The sequence below is a fragment of the Neoarius graeffei genome, chromosome 23 (genome assembly GCF_027579695.1).
Source record: "Neoarius graeffei isolate fNeoGra1 chromosome 23, fNeoGra1.pri, whole genome shotgun sequence".
Taxonomy (NCBI): domain Eukaryota; kingdom Metazoa; phylum Chordata; class Actinopteri; order Siluriformes; family Ariidae; genus Neoarius; species Neoarius graeffei.
In genome coordinates, this window is record NC_083591.1 from 20,425,622 (window position 1) to 20,445,077 (window position 19,456).

General features: G+C 38.7%; 1 protein-coding gene across 4 annotated transcripts in view; it reads left to right on the plus strand.

The window, feature by feature from the left end:
• Positions 1-19,456, plus strand: part of urb1 (URB1 ribosome biogenesis homolog) — a 430,640-nt gene that overhangs the window by 132,385 nt on the left and 278,799 nt on the right. For all 4 annotated transcript variants that reach the window (XM_060905914.1, XM_060905916.1, XM_060905915.1 and 1 more), the window contains exons 11-13: positions 867-1,040; positions 1,140-1,263; positions 1,340-1,462. In XM_060905914.1, the coding sequence (XP_060761897.1) occupies positions 867-1,040; positions 1,140-1,263; positions 1,340-1,462 (421 nt within the window). The remainder of the gene's footprint in view (positions 1-866; positions 1,041-1,139; positions 1,264-1,339; positions 1,463-19,456) is intronic.

Below are 19,456 nucleotides of genomic sequence, written 5' to 3' on the forward strand. Positions count from 1 at the left end.
ATTTGAGACTTTTCTAAATATGCTGGGGAGAGGTTCTTATAATACCTATAGGAAATGTAATTGTTCAAGTTGGTGCAAATGTTTGAAACGAACAAGACAGTTAATGCGAGTTCGGTTTGGCAGCTGTTCTGCTATCCAAAATAATAAGAATGTTTGTTTAGGATTTTAGTCAACATTCAAAGCATTTTAATATAATGTTATAATGCATTTAAATGTAATCTTTATATAGTACTTTCACTTTGGGTTAGTACAGTAATTACGATAATCAAATTGCTAATTAACTGGAAATCAGTGAGAATCACACTAGATCATGAAAAGTCTGTTTAATAAAACGGTGTCCCAAGGGTATGGCTAAGTTAGTGATCTTAATTTAGAATTAACGATTCTTATTGAGCTAGCATTCCTAATCTTATTTGGAACACCATTCCAGAGGTTAGGGTGTATGGAAGGAAAACATATTCCCCCTTACTAAGGTGCAAGTAATGATTAAATCTAATCTGAGGCCTAACTCAGTTGAGTAAAGTACTTGGGCTGCTCAGAAGCATAGATTTGTGTGGAGATGAGTGAGGGCATGCACATTCAGGTCCATAAATATTTGGACATGGCCAATTATTATTTTAGCTGTCTACCACACTATTTGCAATTTAAATAATGCATGAGTACAGACTTTCAGTGTTAAACGTCTAAGCAGAAGAAAAATCCATGCTGTTAAATCCCAGGAGATGACTAACCCAAGCTTTTGGCCAGTTTGAATTGTCATGTGCCACATGACTCGCTGATTGGATAATTGCATGAATGAGCAGGGTACAGGTTTTTAACTAATTTGTTAAAGGTTTAAGTAATTTACTCATAGTAATTTTCAACAGTTGCCCAGTGTGGTGGGGAAGCATGCTACTCTCACCGTGATGGCTTTTATCCTAAGAAGAGCACAGAAGAATATAGAACACAGTCTGAAGAAACCATTATTGAATAGTTTTGATGTGCACAGTCCCACTGCCAAGGAAGAGTTTGTCCAGCATTACAGGGAAGCACTGAGTAAGGTGCGAACAATCTCAAAAAGCATATAAAGCAAAAGAAAGAGGCATGTAATACAATGTAAATAAATGACATATTGAAGCCGTTATTCTACTTTTTCACAGGTTTTACCAGATATCATGTCCATTGTATCAAATTGGCAGTCACTGTCAAAGAATGAGAAAGAGGGTGAGGTACAAATGGGTTTGGCAAACCTAAAAGTAGAGGACGTTAAAACTCAAGAACATGGTAATGCACTATGCATTGGTGTGTTTATTTATTTGTGTTTGTTGATTTTATTGAAGTAATCTTGTGTGTACTGCAGGTGATCAAGATCAAAAGCTGATCTTGTTTAAGGCTCTGTTACTGCAAGTGTTATGCTTGTATCAGAAAGTTGTTCCACACCTTGTTACTGAAAGCAAGTTTGACTTCAGCAAACTGTTAAAAGGTGAGTTTTCTCCAATGCTTGTTTTCTTTTTTTTTTGGACTTGGTAAAATGCAAGTAGGAGAATGTTGTATGCAGAATTGCTGCATATAAAATTCTGCAGCAAGAATTTATTTATTTATTATTTTTTTAAAGCTCACACAGCCAATTAAGCTGAAGCTTACACGGTAAGCTATTGCCATCACGTGGCATCAGTCCATCCATCCACAATTCACAAAAATCGCTACTCCTCCCTGAGTTTTCAATGGATTTTGATTCTGATTTTTTGTTTGGAAGATCAAATTGTTCTAATTGTTCTCATGAACTTGGCTAATTATAAACAAGTCTGGTTTCTCATGGTACGGCTGTGTGAGCTACTGCGTTGATGATGCTCTGGTCTATTCTCTAAAAATGTATATTTTGAACATGTTCATCACAATCTGAATCCAAAAAAAATACCTAGACTGTGCCATCTCCTAAATGGTCTAATCAGAGATCACTTCATAAAAGGATGACATTGTTTGTACTCTCATGGTACCCATTTGTTTATATGGAAATTATTTAACAGATGTTAATTTCCCAACTTTCTCATGTTAAAGAGCAAACTTTAAATTGTTTGTGAACATTAAAAAAAAAGGGTGTTGCACTAAATATTGACTGTTTAGTTTATTACTGTTCAAAGTTCTAATAACTTTCATGGAACTTTGTATGATCTCTGCCAAATTTGATGAATATTGGACAAAATTTGTGGCCTGTGAAAATTCTCTTAAATTTTTCATTAAAAAAAATGGCAGCCATGTCACTTAAGTTGACATGACAATTTGTCTTTATTTGGAATCTGTCATCTGACGCAAGAAGCACTTTCGTTAAGGGAAACGCATCAACACTTGCAGGGCAGCAACTTTGTTTTTGCTTATTGTAGTGCCCCCAGTGGGCAAATGTGCGTGGGTTTTTATTTTTATTTATTTATTTATTTATTTTAAATAAATAAGGAAGGTGTCCCAAGTCTGGAGTCAGCTTATCCAAGTGTTGCTGAGATGTGCATTAACTTCCTGTTTGGTGGCTTTGCCACTAATTTTGATTGGCTGTCATGGACAAACAGTTTTGAAAATCAAAAATCCGTATGATGATTTATTTATTTATTTATTTGGTGACGCTTGGTCTGATAACCTGTAGCAAATTTGGTAAAAAAAAATTGGACAAGCTTTGTGGCATGTGAATTTTTTTTTTCATTTGCAAAACCAATCTGATAACTTTTGTGAGGCTTTGTTTAAAGATCTGTGTCAACTTTTTTGAAGATGGAGCAAAATTTGTGGCTTGTGAAAATTTTTAAACATTTTTTGCATATGGTAGAAAATCCAACGTGGTGGAAATTGACATCATGGGGTGTGTTTCTCTACTTGAACCAAGGAATCCCATGTTATTTCAATTTTGAAAATTGGGCATATGGTTCAAAAAAAATAAATGCAACTCAGAATTTGACTAATTGGTAGAGCAAACATGAAATTTGGTGGGGGAAAAAAATCAGGGGACTGTCTCCAATCAGGGTGCATAATTTCAAAACTTGTTACGGTTCTTTTGGTTGCCTTAGACACCCTAGCCAGAAGATTATGAATAAGAAAAGGTAGAGAAACAGTAGCTATGTGAAAGTGTGCTTTCAGCAAGGCTACATCACCCACTGAATGGACTCTCAAAGCTTATTTTTGATTGGTTTTTGAAAAGTGAGTGACGTTTGTTGCGGTGCATATGTAATCAACTATATCAATATCGGGGGATGAAAAATTATCGGGGGCAGGACTTTGTATATTCAAGGTCAATGCAGTATGGTACAGCCTTTGTGGTGGGTATTGTAGAAACCAGCACAGAGAAGCTGCTATGCAATCAAAGCTTACACTGGTATTTTAAGATTGTGTAGCCAATCAGCAGATGATGGTCATGACTACATGATGTTTTGCTATCTTGTATTTTGAGCTGGCTGTTCAATGTATGAAATGTTTCAGTGCAGTTTTCCATCTTTCTGCCATCTTCATTGAAATGACATTAGTTTAAACTTGGCAAGTTTTGCTGATAGATACATAACTAAATACAGTGATTGCTATTCAATTTCATTTGTATAGCGCTTTTAACAAGGTTTGTATTAAATCAGTTTTACACAAATGTATAAATAAGGGATATGAATTTATAAATTTATCCTAAATGAGTGAGCCAGGCTGACTTTGGGGGTGTACCTTGAAATTTAAATAACTTCTCTCTTAATGGCTAATCAGAGCTTTCCCCAAAGTGCGGATATGTGGCACTCCACTGTGCTGTGTGATGTCAGTGCTGCGCTGTCTCATGCGTGCGTGCACAAAAAAAAAAAATCAATACCATAAATTAAACAATGCAGAGTACTCTCTGCACCTAAATGTATCCTATTCCCCTCTGAAAATAAGTAATAACTATAGAAATAAGATATTGTAATATATAGGTCTAGACCAGTGGTTCTCAAACTGGGGGGCATGTGCCACACTCGATGAGTGGGACGTGTGGTCACAGACTGCTCAGTAGCAAATGCAAGTGGCAAATGCTCTTCCAGTCTGTGCTTCAACAGGCAGTTCAGATGATGAATTACATTAAGTCGTGTCCATTGAACTCATGGTTATTTGGGGTCCTCTGTCAGGAAATGTGTTCTGGGCATGAACAGCTGCTCTTGCACACAGAGGTTCGCTGGCTTTCCAGAAGGAGAGTGTTAGTGCTTGTATGAGCTGCGAGAAGAGGTGAAGTTGTTTTTGACTGAAAGCAATTCAGAACTGGCCAAGCACTTCCATGTTTTCCTGTGGCTAGCTTCCTTGTTGTATTTGGTTGACATATTTAACAGACTGAATAGTGTGAATGCCTTTGCAAGGCCAAGATTCCAGTGTGTTGGTCCTTGCTGACAGAGTGGATGCTTTCATCCAAAAACTTATCCCCTGGCATGACCGCATAATTGTCGGAAATTGTGACGTGTTCCCCAGCCTCGCAGACTTAATCACTGAGGCACACGGCAGTGATTTCTCCTCTATTTTTCAATCAGCTGCAAATCACCTGTCTGGGCCTAAGCAGCAGTTAGTTTCTTATTTCAAGGAAGACTACTGGTCATTTTCATGGGTTTGGGACCCGTTTGTTTGCACCACAAGCGATTTGTCACTGCAAATGCAAGAGCAGTTTATTGAGCTGAAGAGTGACAGCAGGCTGAAGCACCTTTTTAGCACCAGTTCTCTTACATCCTTCTGGGTAACAGTGATGCAGGAGTACCCCCAGCTCTGTGACGTTGCTTTAAAAATTCTCCTACCTTTCACGTCAACATACTTGTGTGAGGCAGGCTTTTCAAAACTGAACACGCTCAAAACTAAGTACCGCAATCACACACAGATTGAGGATGACCTGAGGCTGTGTTTAACTAACCTTGAGCTGAGAATTCGAGAACTCTGCCAAACAAAGCAGGCTCATGTGTCACACTGAGACATTCGTTAACACTACCTCCGGTACTCCGGTAGAGTTTGTTCGTGTGTGTGTTAGCAACTTTGCAGAAAAAATGTACAGACGGATTTTCATGCAAATTTTACTAGAAAGATGTCTTGGCCCAATGAAGAACTTTTTAAATTTTGGAGGTGAACCAGAACTGCATCTGGATCCAGAAATTTTTAAAAGGATATAGGGCAAAATTGAACATTTTCAGTCTCAGACTGTGTTGTCTAATGTTGTAATAATACACAACAATAGAAAAAACAGCCCAATAATAAGTAATAGCTTATCTATCTTTTTTGGGGGGGTGCTCAAAGTACACTTGCTACAGTCACAAATGTTTGAGAACCCCTGGTCGAGATTATCCTGGTACTCAGTCCGGACGTGAAAATAAAGGGTTTTGCTCCGTGCACTAACTGCCATTCGCAACCATGCATAAAACCATGTTCTAGGTGCTGTTCACTAGATGGCACTGTTGCGTGATTTGACCTAAATTCTGTTCCTGGTATCCTGGAATTGGAAAATGGAGAGGCGTGCTATGAAGTGTTTTCATTTCAAATCTAATTTTGCCCCTTGCATATTTGACAAGGTAAACCCCCCCAGCAAATTTAATAATGAATTGTGCCTAAATCAGCTCTAGATGCCACCAGAATGCACCATTTGAAGTCTCTAATTTCAAAATTTTCCAGGGGAGCATGCCCCCGGACCCCTCTAGCACCACTCTGATACTTTTTTCTGGAGAAAGCCCTGCTAATGGAATCTGATGCTGTGGTTGACATTTAATGAATCAGAGTGATGCTAGCTTATTCACTGGCTATCTTACTCACTGGTGGAGTTGTAAATTGCATTCTGCTCCCTAGACTAGTACCCTACAAAGAGTATGAGATAATGGTTTATTTGCCATATGTATTTGCAAGCCTCAATGCCAGGAATTGCCAGAATGCCCAATTTGCCCGACCAAGACGCTCGGGCAGAAATATTTTGGCGAGTTAGGCCCGTTTGGGTGCACCTATGGTTGACTTCTTTAAGCACAAAAATGATTTTTGAGTGAGTACATTACAAAAAACAAGACATATTAACCAGCATCCTTGCCTCCCCCTGTGGTCCCCCCCCCCCTTCCCAGTTTGTAACGGCGATTTTCCAATTGGCTTGCTTCAGGTGCACGTGCGCATTTGTGCTTTTCATCACTATCAATGGTTGCTGGTGCACTCTAAGTTTTCCTGGGTTGACTTCAGGATGTCCATATATAGACCCCTTGCACTGATGTCTCGTTTACCTTGGCAATCATTGCTACCTAATGCCTGGGGGGGCAAGCAAACTTTGTTCACTTACTGAAGCCAAGCGAAGATGTCCGACGTCTGTTGCTGTTGTCCAAAGAAAACTACAGCTAAAAAAGCTCTACTACTGGGTGACTTGGATAATCTTAGTCAGAAAGAAGCGAAGGATATATACACATGGAAATTGGTTTATTAGCAGTTATGAGCCATACAAAATTCCTCAAAATGACTGGAGTGATGGTGCGGATTTATGGTTTAGCATTAGCTGCATGTTGGAATGTACCTTTTTCCTGAAGAGTCCCGACATGGAAGAACAGTTTAAAAAAAAAAAAACTACAAAAGCAAGAAAACCTTTTGTGTAAAGACTTTTTCCCCTGACATCAGCTTTTGGGAACAGAATGTTGAAAGCATTTACTCTCAAAGGACTCTGACCTGAACTGTGGCGAGATGGTATTCCCACCCCTCCATGCCTGAGCAACCCCATAGACATCTAATTACACAGCGATCTGCACTCTATCATTGATGCCTATTATTGTTAAAACAATATCTGAAGTGTTTATTTGTAAAATAATAAAATATCTTGCTCTAGACTTCCAGCAATGTTGTAAGATTTTATTTTAATTTTACCTAATAGTGGATGGAACAATAATTACAAACGCGAATAGAATCTACACGTTCCACTTGGAGCTATAGTCATATAGTAACTACAGTGGTCCTTGAAAGTTTGTGAACCCTTTAGAATTTTCTATATTTCTGCATAAATATGACCTAAAACATCAGATTTTCACACAAGCCCTAAAAGTAGACAAAGAGAACCCAGTTTAACAAATGAGACAAAAATATTATACTTGGTCATTTATTTATTGAGGAAAATGATCCAATATTATACATCTGTGAGTGGCAAAAGGATGTGACCTTTTGCTTTCAGTATCTGGTGTAACCCCCTTGTGCAGCAATAACTGCAACTAAACATTTCTGGTAACTGTTGATCAGTCCTGCACACCAGCTTGGAGGAATTTTAGCCCATTCCTCTGTACAGAACAGCTTCAACTCTGGGATGTTGGTGGGTTTCCTCATATGAACTGCTCGCTTCAGGTCCTTCCACAACATTTTGATTGGATTAAGATTAGGACTTTGACTTGGCCATTCCAAAACATTAACTTTATTCTTCTTTAGCCATTCTTTGGTAGAACAGCTTGTGTGCTTAGGGTCATTGTCTTGCTGCATGACCCACCTTCTCTTGAGATTCAGTTCATGGACGGATGTCCTGACATTTTCCTTTAGAATTCGCTGGTATAATTCAGAATTCATTGTTCCATCAATGATGGCAAGCCGTCCTGGCCCAGATGCAGCAAAACGGGCCCAAACCATGATACTACCACCACCATGTTTCACAGATAGGATAAGGTTCTTATGCTGGAATGCAGTGTTTTCCTTTCTCCAAACATATCGCTTCTCATTTAAGCCAAGAAGTTCTAGCTTGGTCTCATCCAGCCACAAAACATTTTTCCAATAGCCTTCTGGCTTGTCTACGTTATCTTTAGTATACTGCAGATGAGCAGCAATGTTCTTTTTGGTGGCTTTCTCCACGCAGCCCTGCCATGCACACCATTGTTATTCAGTGTTCTCCTGATGGTGGACTCATGAACATTTTAATATTGGCCAGTGTGAGAGAGGCCTTCAGTTGCTTCGGAGTTACCCTGGGGTCCTTTGTGACCTCGCTGACTATTACACGCTTTGCTCTTGGAGTGATCATTGTTGGTCGACCACTCCTGGGGAGGGTAACAATGGTCTTGAATTTCCTCCATTTGTACACAATCTGTCTGACTGTGGATTGGTGGAGTCCAAATTCTTTGGAGATGGTTTTGTAACCTTTTCCAGCCTGATGAGCATCAACAACGCTTTTTCTGAGGTCCTCAGAAATCTCCTTTGTTCGTGCCATGATACACTTCCACAAACGTGTTGTGAAGGTCAGACTTTGATAGATCCCTGTTCTTTAAATAAAACAGGGTGCCCACTCACACCTGATTGTCATCTCATTGATTGAAAACACCTGACTCTAATTTCACCTTCAAATTAACTGCTAATCCTAGAGGTTCACATAATTTGCCACTCACAGATATGTAATATTGGATCATTTTCCTCAATAAATAAATTACCAAGTATAATATTTTTGTCTCATTTGGTTAACTTGGTTCTCTTTATCTACTTTTAGGACTTGTGTGACAATCTGATTGTTTTAGGTCATATTTATGCAGAAATATAGAAAATTCTAAAGGGTTTACAAACTTTCAAGCACCACTGTACATAGTGAATTATCCCATAGATTGATAAAACATCTTACCCCATTTATCATTTGACATTGGCCCATCATGCATGTGAAGATGAGGAAGACAGGTAGTTTAATTTCCTCTTAAATGCAATGGCAACCTGAAAAGACAGACAGTACTACAGTACAGACTCTTTGTTTTATAAAGCATTTAGTTTTATAATTCATCTTTGCAATATTGCTAGTCATTGTTAGGCAACAGTGTGTTTTTGTGTCCTTTGTATAAAAAGACGTACTAGTACCGTGCGTAAGTCTTGCATACATAACACATTGATTTATGTTTCATGTTTTCAGGGCTTGTCTTGCTCTGTTGCAGAAATAAATGTTTGGTTTGTTTGTTTTATTTATTTATTTACTAATAAACAAACGTACTTTTTTTATAAACTCAATTATACTCCTAGAAAACATATCAGTATTGCTTTGAACCATGTGCTTGAAAACTTGCCGAAATACTGCAGAATTTTAGGGCAAAAGGAAATTCAAGAGGGGGGAAAAAATTTTTGAGCCTATTTGCCCTGCAGGGCAAAAGGTGTCAAAAGTTAACATTGAAGCCTAATTTGTACAAATATAGCGGTTTGCAATTCAGCTACAAAAAAAGCTAAAGCCTAAAAGTTCTGCCTATATATTACTTTTTATTTGTTTTTTTAAATATGTGCTTCATCAGAATGTAGTAATTCTCAATTTATTGGTCTGGGTCATTTAATTATTACTCTGATGATAAATTATTGAGAATTATTAAATTGAGTGTACAGCTTTTTATAACCAGCGCAGATTTGCCTTTAGCTTTAGACTTTTAGCCTTTGCTGGCCAACTTGACACTTTGTATGAGTGCAATACATAAGGCCTATAAAGCCTTATCTCGTATTCTTTGTAGTGCACTTGTCCAGGTAGCATGTTGGAACTCTGTGTGTGTGTGAGACACACCCAAGTGACCTATTCCTATTTTCTTATTTTACTCTCATGTTATTTGAGTGTTGATGAGATAAATTTCATAGTAGATATTCAACTAACAAACTAATAGCATTAACAATATTGTGCAGCAAGTAATGGCAATAACTTTTCAAGAAAACAAGCATACATTTAATTACCTCAGCTGCTAATGCTGAACAGCCAAAAAACACACAGCATAGTTTTTATTTTTTTAATATTTACATTTCTCTTGTCTGCAGTTTTGCCATGGGCAGTTGGTATTGATCCCTTTTTTTAAGGGATAATTTAATTTCCAGTCCTGCTTTGTACTAGACGGACACAAAGTGCTTATCAAACGTGAATAGGCGCTTGGGGGGTAGAAAAATGGCATGTCAAATCAAGTTTATTTGTATAGCGCTTTTAACAATAAACATTGTCGCAAAGCAGCTTTACAGAATTTGAACGACTTAAAACATGAGCTAATTTTATCCCTAATCTATCCCCAATGAGCAAGCCTGTGGCGACGGTGGCAAGGAAAAACTCCCTCAGACGACATGAGGAAGAAACCTCGAGAGGAACCAGACTCAAAAGGGAACCCATCCTCATTTGGGCAACAACAGACAGCCTGACTATAATATTAACAGTTTTAACAGGTATAACCCTCAACTGTCCTCATGGTGCCGTCCTTCACAGGAGCGATGCGATAAAACTCCGACCAGACACAGGGCACCAGGATGGATCAAGCAGGTCCGAGGGGCAGAAGAGGCCAGCATCTCAATCCCAGGATCAACATGTAACTCAGAGGGACAGATTGGGGGGGGGGAAGAGAGAGAGAAAGAAAACACAGGTTGTTAGGTATGCCCTAAAAATGACAAGTATTAAATCTGTGTGGTAGGCTCGCAGAGACGAGAGTCTTTACATCAGGCATAACACACAACAATGGCATGTTAATATGGTAAAAAATATCATGACCTGCTCTGGCTGGATGCTTGATTGGGTGATGGGAGCACACTCCTCAGCACTGATGAGATGCAGATGGGACCCTTAGGGCTGGCCAAGACAATTCAGTTACATTTCACCGGGTCTGGGACATGCGACAGAATGTCTGACGGCCGATTCCCTGCAGGCTACGATAGCCAGTCGAGGTCTCCACCCTCTCCACCAAAAGATTTCCTGTTGACTCCATGTAACTCAGAGGGACAGATTTGGGGTGGGGGGGAGGGAAAGAAAACACAGGTTGTTAGGTATGCCCAATGTCACCTGAATAAGTAGGAGCAGTATACATATTGCACCGAGTACAAGCAGGGACTCCGGCAACTAACTATGACAGCATAACTAAAGGGAGAGAGCCAGAAGGTAACACAGGCATGAGGGAGCCCCGGGACATAAAGCAGCCAGCCACTACACCGTCAACAAACTCGAGTGAGCAAGCGAGTGGGGACTGACAGCATCCATACATCCCAGTTTACCAAAACACTCTATGTCTGAGGACCCTCCAGATCTACTCCTTTACCTCATAAACACCATTAACAAAAGGCTTGACTAAACAGATATGTTTTCAGCCTAGACTTAAATGCTGAGACTGTCTGATTCCCGAACATTACTTGGAAGGCTGTTCCATAACTGTGGGGCTTTGTAAGAAAAGGCTCTGCCCCCTGATGTAGCCTTCACTATACGAGGTACCAGCAGATAGCCTGCACCTTTTGATCGAAGTAGGCGTGGCGGGTCATAGAGGAGCAGAAGTTCACTCAGGTACTGTGGTGCGAGACCATTTAGTGCTTTAAAGGTCAATAGTAGTATTTTATAATCAATACGAAATTTGATTGGGAGCCAATGCAGTGTGGATAAGACAGGCGTGATGTGGTCATATTTTCTAGTTCTAGTAAGGACTCTTGCTGCTGCATTTTGAACTAACTGGAGCTTGTTTATGCACTTATTGGAACATCCAGACAGTAAGGCATTACAATAATCCAACCTGGAGGTAACGAAAGCATGGACTAGTTTTTCTGCATCATGCAATGACATTAAATTTCTTATCTTTGCAATATTTCTGAGATGAAAGAAAGCTATCCGGGTGACGTTATCAATGTGAGTTTCGAATGAAAGACTGGGGTCAATAATCACTCCGAGGTCTTTTACTGCTGCACGTGAAGAAACGGAAAGGCCATCCAGAGTCACTGTGTAATCAGAAAACTTACTTCTAGCTGTACGTGGTCCTAGCACAAGTACTTCAGTCTTGTCAGAGTTAAGCAGAAGGAAATTAATAAGCATCCAGTGTCTAATGTCCTTAACACATTCCTCAATTCTATTAAGCTGGTGTCTCTCATCAGGTTTTGCAGAGACATACAACTGTGTGTCATCAGCATAACAGTGGAAACTAATACAATGTTTACGAAGAATATCGCCCAGAGGTAACATATATAGAGAAAAAAGCAGTGGACCCAAGACAGAACCTTGTGGAACACCAAACTTTACCTCGGTACATCTAGAAATATCACCATTTATATCAACATACTGATAATGATCAGTTAGATAAGACCTGAGCCAGGAGAGGGCCATTCCCTTAACTCCCACAACATTTTCTAGTCTATCCAGAAGAATGGAATGATCAATGGTATCAAATGCTGCACTAAGGTCAAGCAACACAAGTAGCGAGACACAGCCCTGATCAGACGCCAACAGTAGGTCGTTTACTACTTTAACCAGTGCTGTCTCTGTGCTATGATGAGGTCTAAATCCTGACTGATACATTTCATGGATGTTATTCCTATGTAAATATGAGCATAACTGCTGTGCCACAGCTTTTTCAAGGATTTTGGAGATAAAGGGGAGGTTTGATATTGGCCGATAATTGGACAGCTGACAGGGATCAAGGTCAGTTTTTTTAATCAGGGGTTTGATAACTGCTAGTTTAAAGGATTTGGGTACATAGCCAATCATAAGAGAAGAATTTATTATTTTTAGAAGCGGTTCAATTACTCCAGGCATTATCTGTTTGAATAGATGTGTCGGTAAGGGATCTAGTATGCAAGTTGAGGCTTTTGATGTAGAGATTAATGAAAGTAATTCAGTTTCTTTTAGGGGAGTAAAACATTCTAACTGATGATCTGATACAGTTATATTGTTAACTACAAGGTCACTTTCATTGTCTAACCTTAAATTAGTAGTTTGAATTTTTTGTCGGATATTCTCAATTTTGTCATTAAAAAAATTCATGAAGTCGTTGCTACTACATACTGCAGGTGTGCATGTGTTGATAGTGGACTTATTCCTGGTTAATTTTGCTACAGTATTAAATAGGAATCTAGGATTATTTTTGTTATCTTCTATTAGGGAGGAGAAATATGTTGATCTCGCAGCACTAAGAGCTTTTCTATACTTCAGGAAGCTCTCCTTCCAAGCTAATTTGAACACTACCAATTTTGTTTGACGCCATTTACGTTCCAATTTTCGAGTGGTCTGTTTTAATGTGCGAGTGTCATCATTATACCAGGGTGCTAATTTTTTGTCTCTGACCATTTTCCTTTTTAGAGGAGCTACATTATCTAAAGTATGGCGGAATGTTGACTCTAAGCATTCAGTTGCCTGATCAAGTTCTGCAGGGGCTGACAGTGACCCAATCAAAGTTGACAGCTCTGGGAGATCATTTATAAAGCTCTGTGCAGTAGTTGACGTGAAAGTACGTTTAATACAGTAGTGTGGTGAGGTGCATATATTATTACTCAGACATATTTTGAATGAGATGAGACAATGATCTGAGATAACTTCAGACTGTGGAAGTATGACTTATATTGTCTACGTTTAATCTGAATGTTAGTATTAGATCAAGGGTGTGACCACCATTATGGGTCGGTCCTATGACATTCTGCTTAATCCCGACTGAATCTAAGATGGACACAAACGCTGTTTTTAAAGGGTCTTCTGGGTTATCGAAGTGAATATTAAAATCTCCGACAACTAAAGCTTTGTCTAAGGAAATAACCAGATCTGAGAGAAAATCTGCGAATTCAGAAAGAAACTCAGAATATGGCCCCGGGGGCCTGTAAATAATAAGCAATGGAATTAACTGGGTAGACTTATTTTTCGAGGCTACATATATTATATGAGTATGAAGAACTTCAAATGTATTAAATTTATAACCAGGTTATCGTTATAAATAACCGCGACGCCTCCTCCTCTGCCAGTTAGACGAGGCTGGTGTATATAACTGTATCCAGGAGGACTCGCTTCATTTAATGCTATATATTCATTTGGCTTAATCCATGTTTCTGTTAAACACAGTACATTAAACTCCTGATCAGTAATGAGTTCATTAACCATTAGCGCTTTAGATGTAAGAGATCTAATATTTAATAGCCCCACCTTTAGATCAAAGGTGCTGGCAGCAGCTGTACAGTCAGTATGCATGTCTTACATAAAGGTAATTCTCAAGCTGTGGGTGGGGATGCTTAGATGTAAGGCAGTAAAATTCTAACTGGGGGGGGGGAAACCCCAAAACTAGCACCCTGGTATCACGATTACACACGCACTTTAAAATGGATCACATAGCTGCCAACTACTACGAATAAATCGTATTTATTACGATTTGTCGTTTTGATTACGAAAATACGAATTTACTACAATAAAATACAATTTTGCCAATTTTCATGGGTCATTTTCAAAGTCTATCACCGGTGGGATTCATATTTGAACCCGTTGTCTTTCAAACTGTCTCTGTGCATATAGGCCAACGCTCTGACCAATCAGCGCAACAGTGACTGTGATGTAGTCAGAGCGACAGAAAGCAGTGGGGGAGGGTAAACCTCCTACATATAAACATAGACCCCGCATTCTGCGTAGAATCATACGTCATTCTCGTATAGGATGTGGCAAAGTGGAGATTCTTCACCCGTCTCTGGTATAGCGTCTAGACAGTAGCCGAGAGTAAAGATGCCTCATTCATGTGCTGCGTTTAACTGTACCAACAGGTTTACCGTCCAAACGAGATCACATGGGATTACCTTTCACAGGTGAGACTGGAAAAATACTTTTCAATACTGTTCCTTCAGTCTTCAGTTTCCCAGCTCATCTCCACCGGGTAGGTGTATATCTATAAGCAGTGAGAATTAGATAATACAGTGCCACACTATGATGAACGTTTTTAACCTTTCTGAATGTGAAGGAATCAGTGATGTATTTTGTTTTGGTATGACGTTAGAACCTGGCTGAACTCAGTTTGGCGCTCATTCAGCTCACTTTATTCAACGAGAGTAGGTCTGTGTGGTGACTCAATAAATAAAACAGTAAATTTTTATTTTCATTCAATATTTCCAGTTTTTACACTATTTCCATCATTTATCATATTCAGTCTTGTAGGTTGGTTATTGTGGCCTCAGGTTTTGGTAGCTTGCTACGGTATGCTGACTGATTAGCTTACCTGAGCTATCTTTCGCGTATCTGTCGCTAGTTTGCAGTGTACATGGTATTTCGCACACTATTTATAACCATCACATTAAAAGTTATGTGTTGTTTTGATGCCTGTTTGTTTCCCAAATATATACGTGTGTGTCTTAATGGGTGAATAAAAGGCATCGAGTTAAATATTATTGTAGAAAGGGGCTTTATGAAGTTCAGTCCATTTACTTGCATTGGTTTACGGGGAAGATTTGCCACATCCAATATGGCGGACACTCTGACATATCCCAGCAACGGAGCCACCAGCTCAATGCGGCGTCTATGTTTATATGTCTATGGGGTAAACAGACAGCATGTGGAGAGGGACACCATTGGAGCGTCGAGTGTTTTGGTGAAGATTCAGCGATCATGGAATGAGCGGAGAGCCTCTTCCTGCTCATGTTTCAACGAAAACTCCTAATTCTTCTAAAACTGATTCCAAAGCGGAGTCAAACGAGCGCTGTTCAATAGCGCTTTCTCCAGCGTCGCGCAGCCTTTTCGTCACTCCTGCAAAAGCCCGCCCAAAGAATCCAAACAAAAACCTTGCGTTGTGATTGGCGGGCACGATTTGATGCCCGGGGTGTGTTGTTGATTCTGTTCTGTTTGATTTGTAGTCATGTGAAGAAGCAAGTTGAAATTGACACTTTTTTTTTTTTTTTTTTTTGAGCTGTTTCCCTTTGTGCCAAGCATGTTTTGAGACATTATGTTTGGTGTTGATTACAAGAGGTTCCTTTTATGTTTGATCTGTGCCAAATTGCTTTGATGATATATGTATTCTAGTTCCAGGTAAATTTGTTTCCATTGTTGAAAAGAACTTTGCAAATTAATGTAAGATGATAGTTTAGTTTGTAGAATAAATTGTCAAACTATTTTGTTTTGGTGTGATTTTTCAGGGTAGTTTTGCTAGAAAGCTTTGGCAGTGGGGGCTTCCCCCCCGACCCTCCACCAAGACTCAGTACCCAACCTTGTATTACTGTTTACAATTTCGGAATGTTGGCAGCTGTGGGATCACTCGAAAATGAGATTGTAAATGGCATTAAGCAAAATTGGTAGTATTACAATTAGCATGGAAGGAGAACCTCCTGAAGTATAGAAAAGCTCTTAGTGCTGTGAGAGCAATGTATGTCTCCACCCTAATGGAGCATAACAAAAATAATCCTAGATTCCTATTTAATACGGTAGCAAATTAACTCTGAGAGAGACCACTATGTACACCTGCAGTATGTAGTATCGACGACTTCATGATTCCGATGGCAAAAATATTGAAAATTAAAAAAAATTCAAGCTAATAATTTAAGGCCAGGCAATAAGTAACCATGTAGTTAACAAAATTGCTGATCTGGTGCAGTTATTTTTTACTCCCCTTGGAGAAATTGAACCAACTTGATTTCCACATCAAAATCTTCTTGTGTACTTGATCCCTTTCTTACATGACAAGAAGCAATTGAGCCTCTTCTAAAAACAGCTCTTCCTTTAGAATTGGCTATGTACTCAAATCCTTTTAAACCTTTTTAAATCCTTTAAAAATCTTGTTTAAAGTTATCAAACCCCTGATTCAAAAAACCTAACCTTGATCTATGTCAATTATAGGCCAATATCAAACCTCCCCTTTATCTCCAAGATCCTACACACACGCGCACATGTTCACTTAAGTTTGTTGACGATGGGGTGGGGTGGTTGGCTGCTTTAGGTCCCAGGGCTCCCACATGTTTGTGTTACCTTCTGGCTGTCCCTATAGGGCGCTTGCACGTGACGTTGCGCATCACGGGATAATTTCACCTGGGTGACAGACACTCTTTCCTGTAAACAAGGCTGAATCTGTCTTGAATATGGTTCCTTTTTGCACTGTTTTTGGTTGTTCCAGTCATTCAAATGGAGAAATAGATAAAAGGTACTACTGTCTCCCTGCTATCAAGAAAAATGTTAAAGGAGCAAATGCTTCAAGAACAATGAAGAAATGAGTGGTTAACCCTCCCTGATCTGAGGGTCTTTTCTTGTACTAATGATTTTGGCATGCTCTGGTTTTGTCTATTTCAACAAATATAAACATTTTTTTCAAAGTCATATTACTTTTTTTTTTTTTTTGTATTCAGCACAAGTTCAGCTACCATAATATGTATGTAGTATGTATGTCATGATTGTACTTCAAAAAAATGAATAAATGAGGATATTGTAAAAAGCAGTTTTAGAACAGTGTTGGAATGTGTGAAAAAAACATTACCTTACCCATTGTAATGAACCGTTTTGATCACTTGAGGTGATTCTGTTCAGTCTTAGAAATGAATCAATCCAAAAAAAAAAAAAAAAACCTTAAATCTACTCCATTGATTTGGACAATTAACTGGCCATCAAAACATTTATGTCCTATTGTTTTGGGATAAAGAGTTGGCAGTGGGAAGGGTATTCAATGAGAAGAATAAAAAAAATTCCATTCAGTGAGGAGTGAATACACTGCCAACTCTTAATCCCATCAGGTCAAATGATCAAAACAGTTTGTCACCATGGGAAAGGTAGTGGGTTTCTTTTTTCCACACATTTTAACGGTGTTCTAAAATTACTTTTTACAGCATCTTCATTTGTCTTTTTAAAATTTTTTTTATTTAAGTTTTACTCTCTTCAGTGTGTTCTGAAATTAACTCTTGTACTATTTTACTCAGTTCAGAGCTACAATCGTTACTCTATTACACAATTACTCTGTAATTTTGCTCCCACTCCAGCTCCAAATTTTACACACTAAACTCTAAATGGAGCAAAATTAACTTTTATTAACTTAACTCTGGAAAAATTGCTGTCATTTTTCCTGTGTATGCACTACAGCACACACATCAATTGATGTGCTCATAAGAAATAGAAGAAATATTTACACTTGAGTTGATCTTCAGCTGGCTCGAGTTGAAGATCAAAATGCTACCACTCATCAGTGTCACAGTTCTCAAGGGCCGATGAACCACTGAAATTGAAGCATGAATTGAATCGCTGTCCTGAATCATCTGAAGCAGCATCTCGCAAAACAACATGCCATCTTGCAACAAGTTTTACCTCTAAATAGGGAGCCTATGGATGACAGATGTTATCCTGTTTATGGTGGGTGTTCCGATTGTGAAAGAGAAACCAATCAAAACCAAAAGACTGAAAGTGATTATTCACATGGTAACAGCATGATAGTCTTTTAACGCATAAGTGGGTGCTCAGTGCTCCGACTCTGGTGTGACTAAGTTGACAAGTTTTGTTTCATCTACTTTGGATAATTTTAAAAAATGTGTTATTTGGCAGTCGGCACATAGGAAAGTGTAAAGTTTCTGTCAGTATGTTTATCATGCTTGTATGACTTTTTAAAAACTTGCAAAGATACTCTAAATATATGACCTACTCATTCTAAACCTGCTGAGCTTCACCAGAAATACTCAACTCCAGAGGGTTAAAGGGAGTACGATGAGATGATCTGACCCTGAAAACTCTAGAGAAATTTGTGAATACCTGCGTTTATAGCAATCATTTTATTTCAGGTAAGCTGTATGTGTGTATGGAAGAGTTTGCAGAAGAATCTCCTTTTATTTCTGTTTGCACTCGAGTTAGCTTCATGAAACTGTTTGATTTTCTTACAGGTGAAAGGTGTTGTTCTTTATTCAACAAAGAAAATCCAAATTGGGCACCAAGCAAACAACTTGGACATAACTCGGTTTAAAAAAAAAAAAACAAGGCGCAACATGCACAATATATCCTGAAAGAACAGAAAAGATTAAGAGTGGAGAGCGCTAAAGCTTTGCTTCTGTTATCAAAGGAACCCAGTCCTGTGCAAAATGTCAACATGGAGCCAGAGTGCAGTAATGAACCTAGAGTTTGTGTTCTACACAAACGGACTTAACCTTACAACAGCTGCATGCATGTCAAATGGAAATAAATTTACTGAAGCAGGAAAAGCTGTTTTGGATAAATATTTATTTTGGATAAAGTGTGTCAGGTGCACACTTCTCAACCTATGACTCACTTGTGCCTTTTGAATAGAGAATAAATGAAGAGGGAACTGAACATTAACCATTTATTGAAATTATAATCACTCTTGCAGTAATAGTTATGACTATAGTTACAATCGGAATGCTGATTTTGTTAGTTTGTAATTTCTAAATAAAATCTTACAATATTAATTAAGTCTAGAGCAAGATTTTATTTTACAAATGCCACTTCAGATATTGTTTTAACAATAATATCAATGCATAAATGATGAAGTGTAAATAGCTATGTAACTAGATCTGCTTGTGGTTGTTAAGACATGAAAGGCTGGAAAAACCATCTAGCCAACAGTTCAGGTCATAGTCCTTTTGAGGGTAAATGCTTTAGCTTTTGCAACATTCTGTTCTCAAAAGCTGAGGTCAGGAAAAAATTTATTTCCACAAAGGTTTTCTTTCTTTTGATGTGATTTTTTTTTTTTTTGGAAATGTACACCGTTCTTGTTAATGTTCTTGATGCTGGCCATACCGAACACCCAGTGGTGTGTTGGACACCCCCCCCCCCCCCCCCCCCCCCCCAAAAAAAAAAACCTCTTCCCTCTGTCTATCTCTCTCGGCGTTACATGTCGGTCCCGAGACA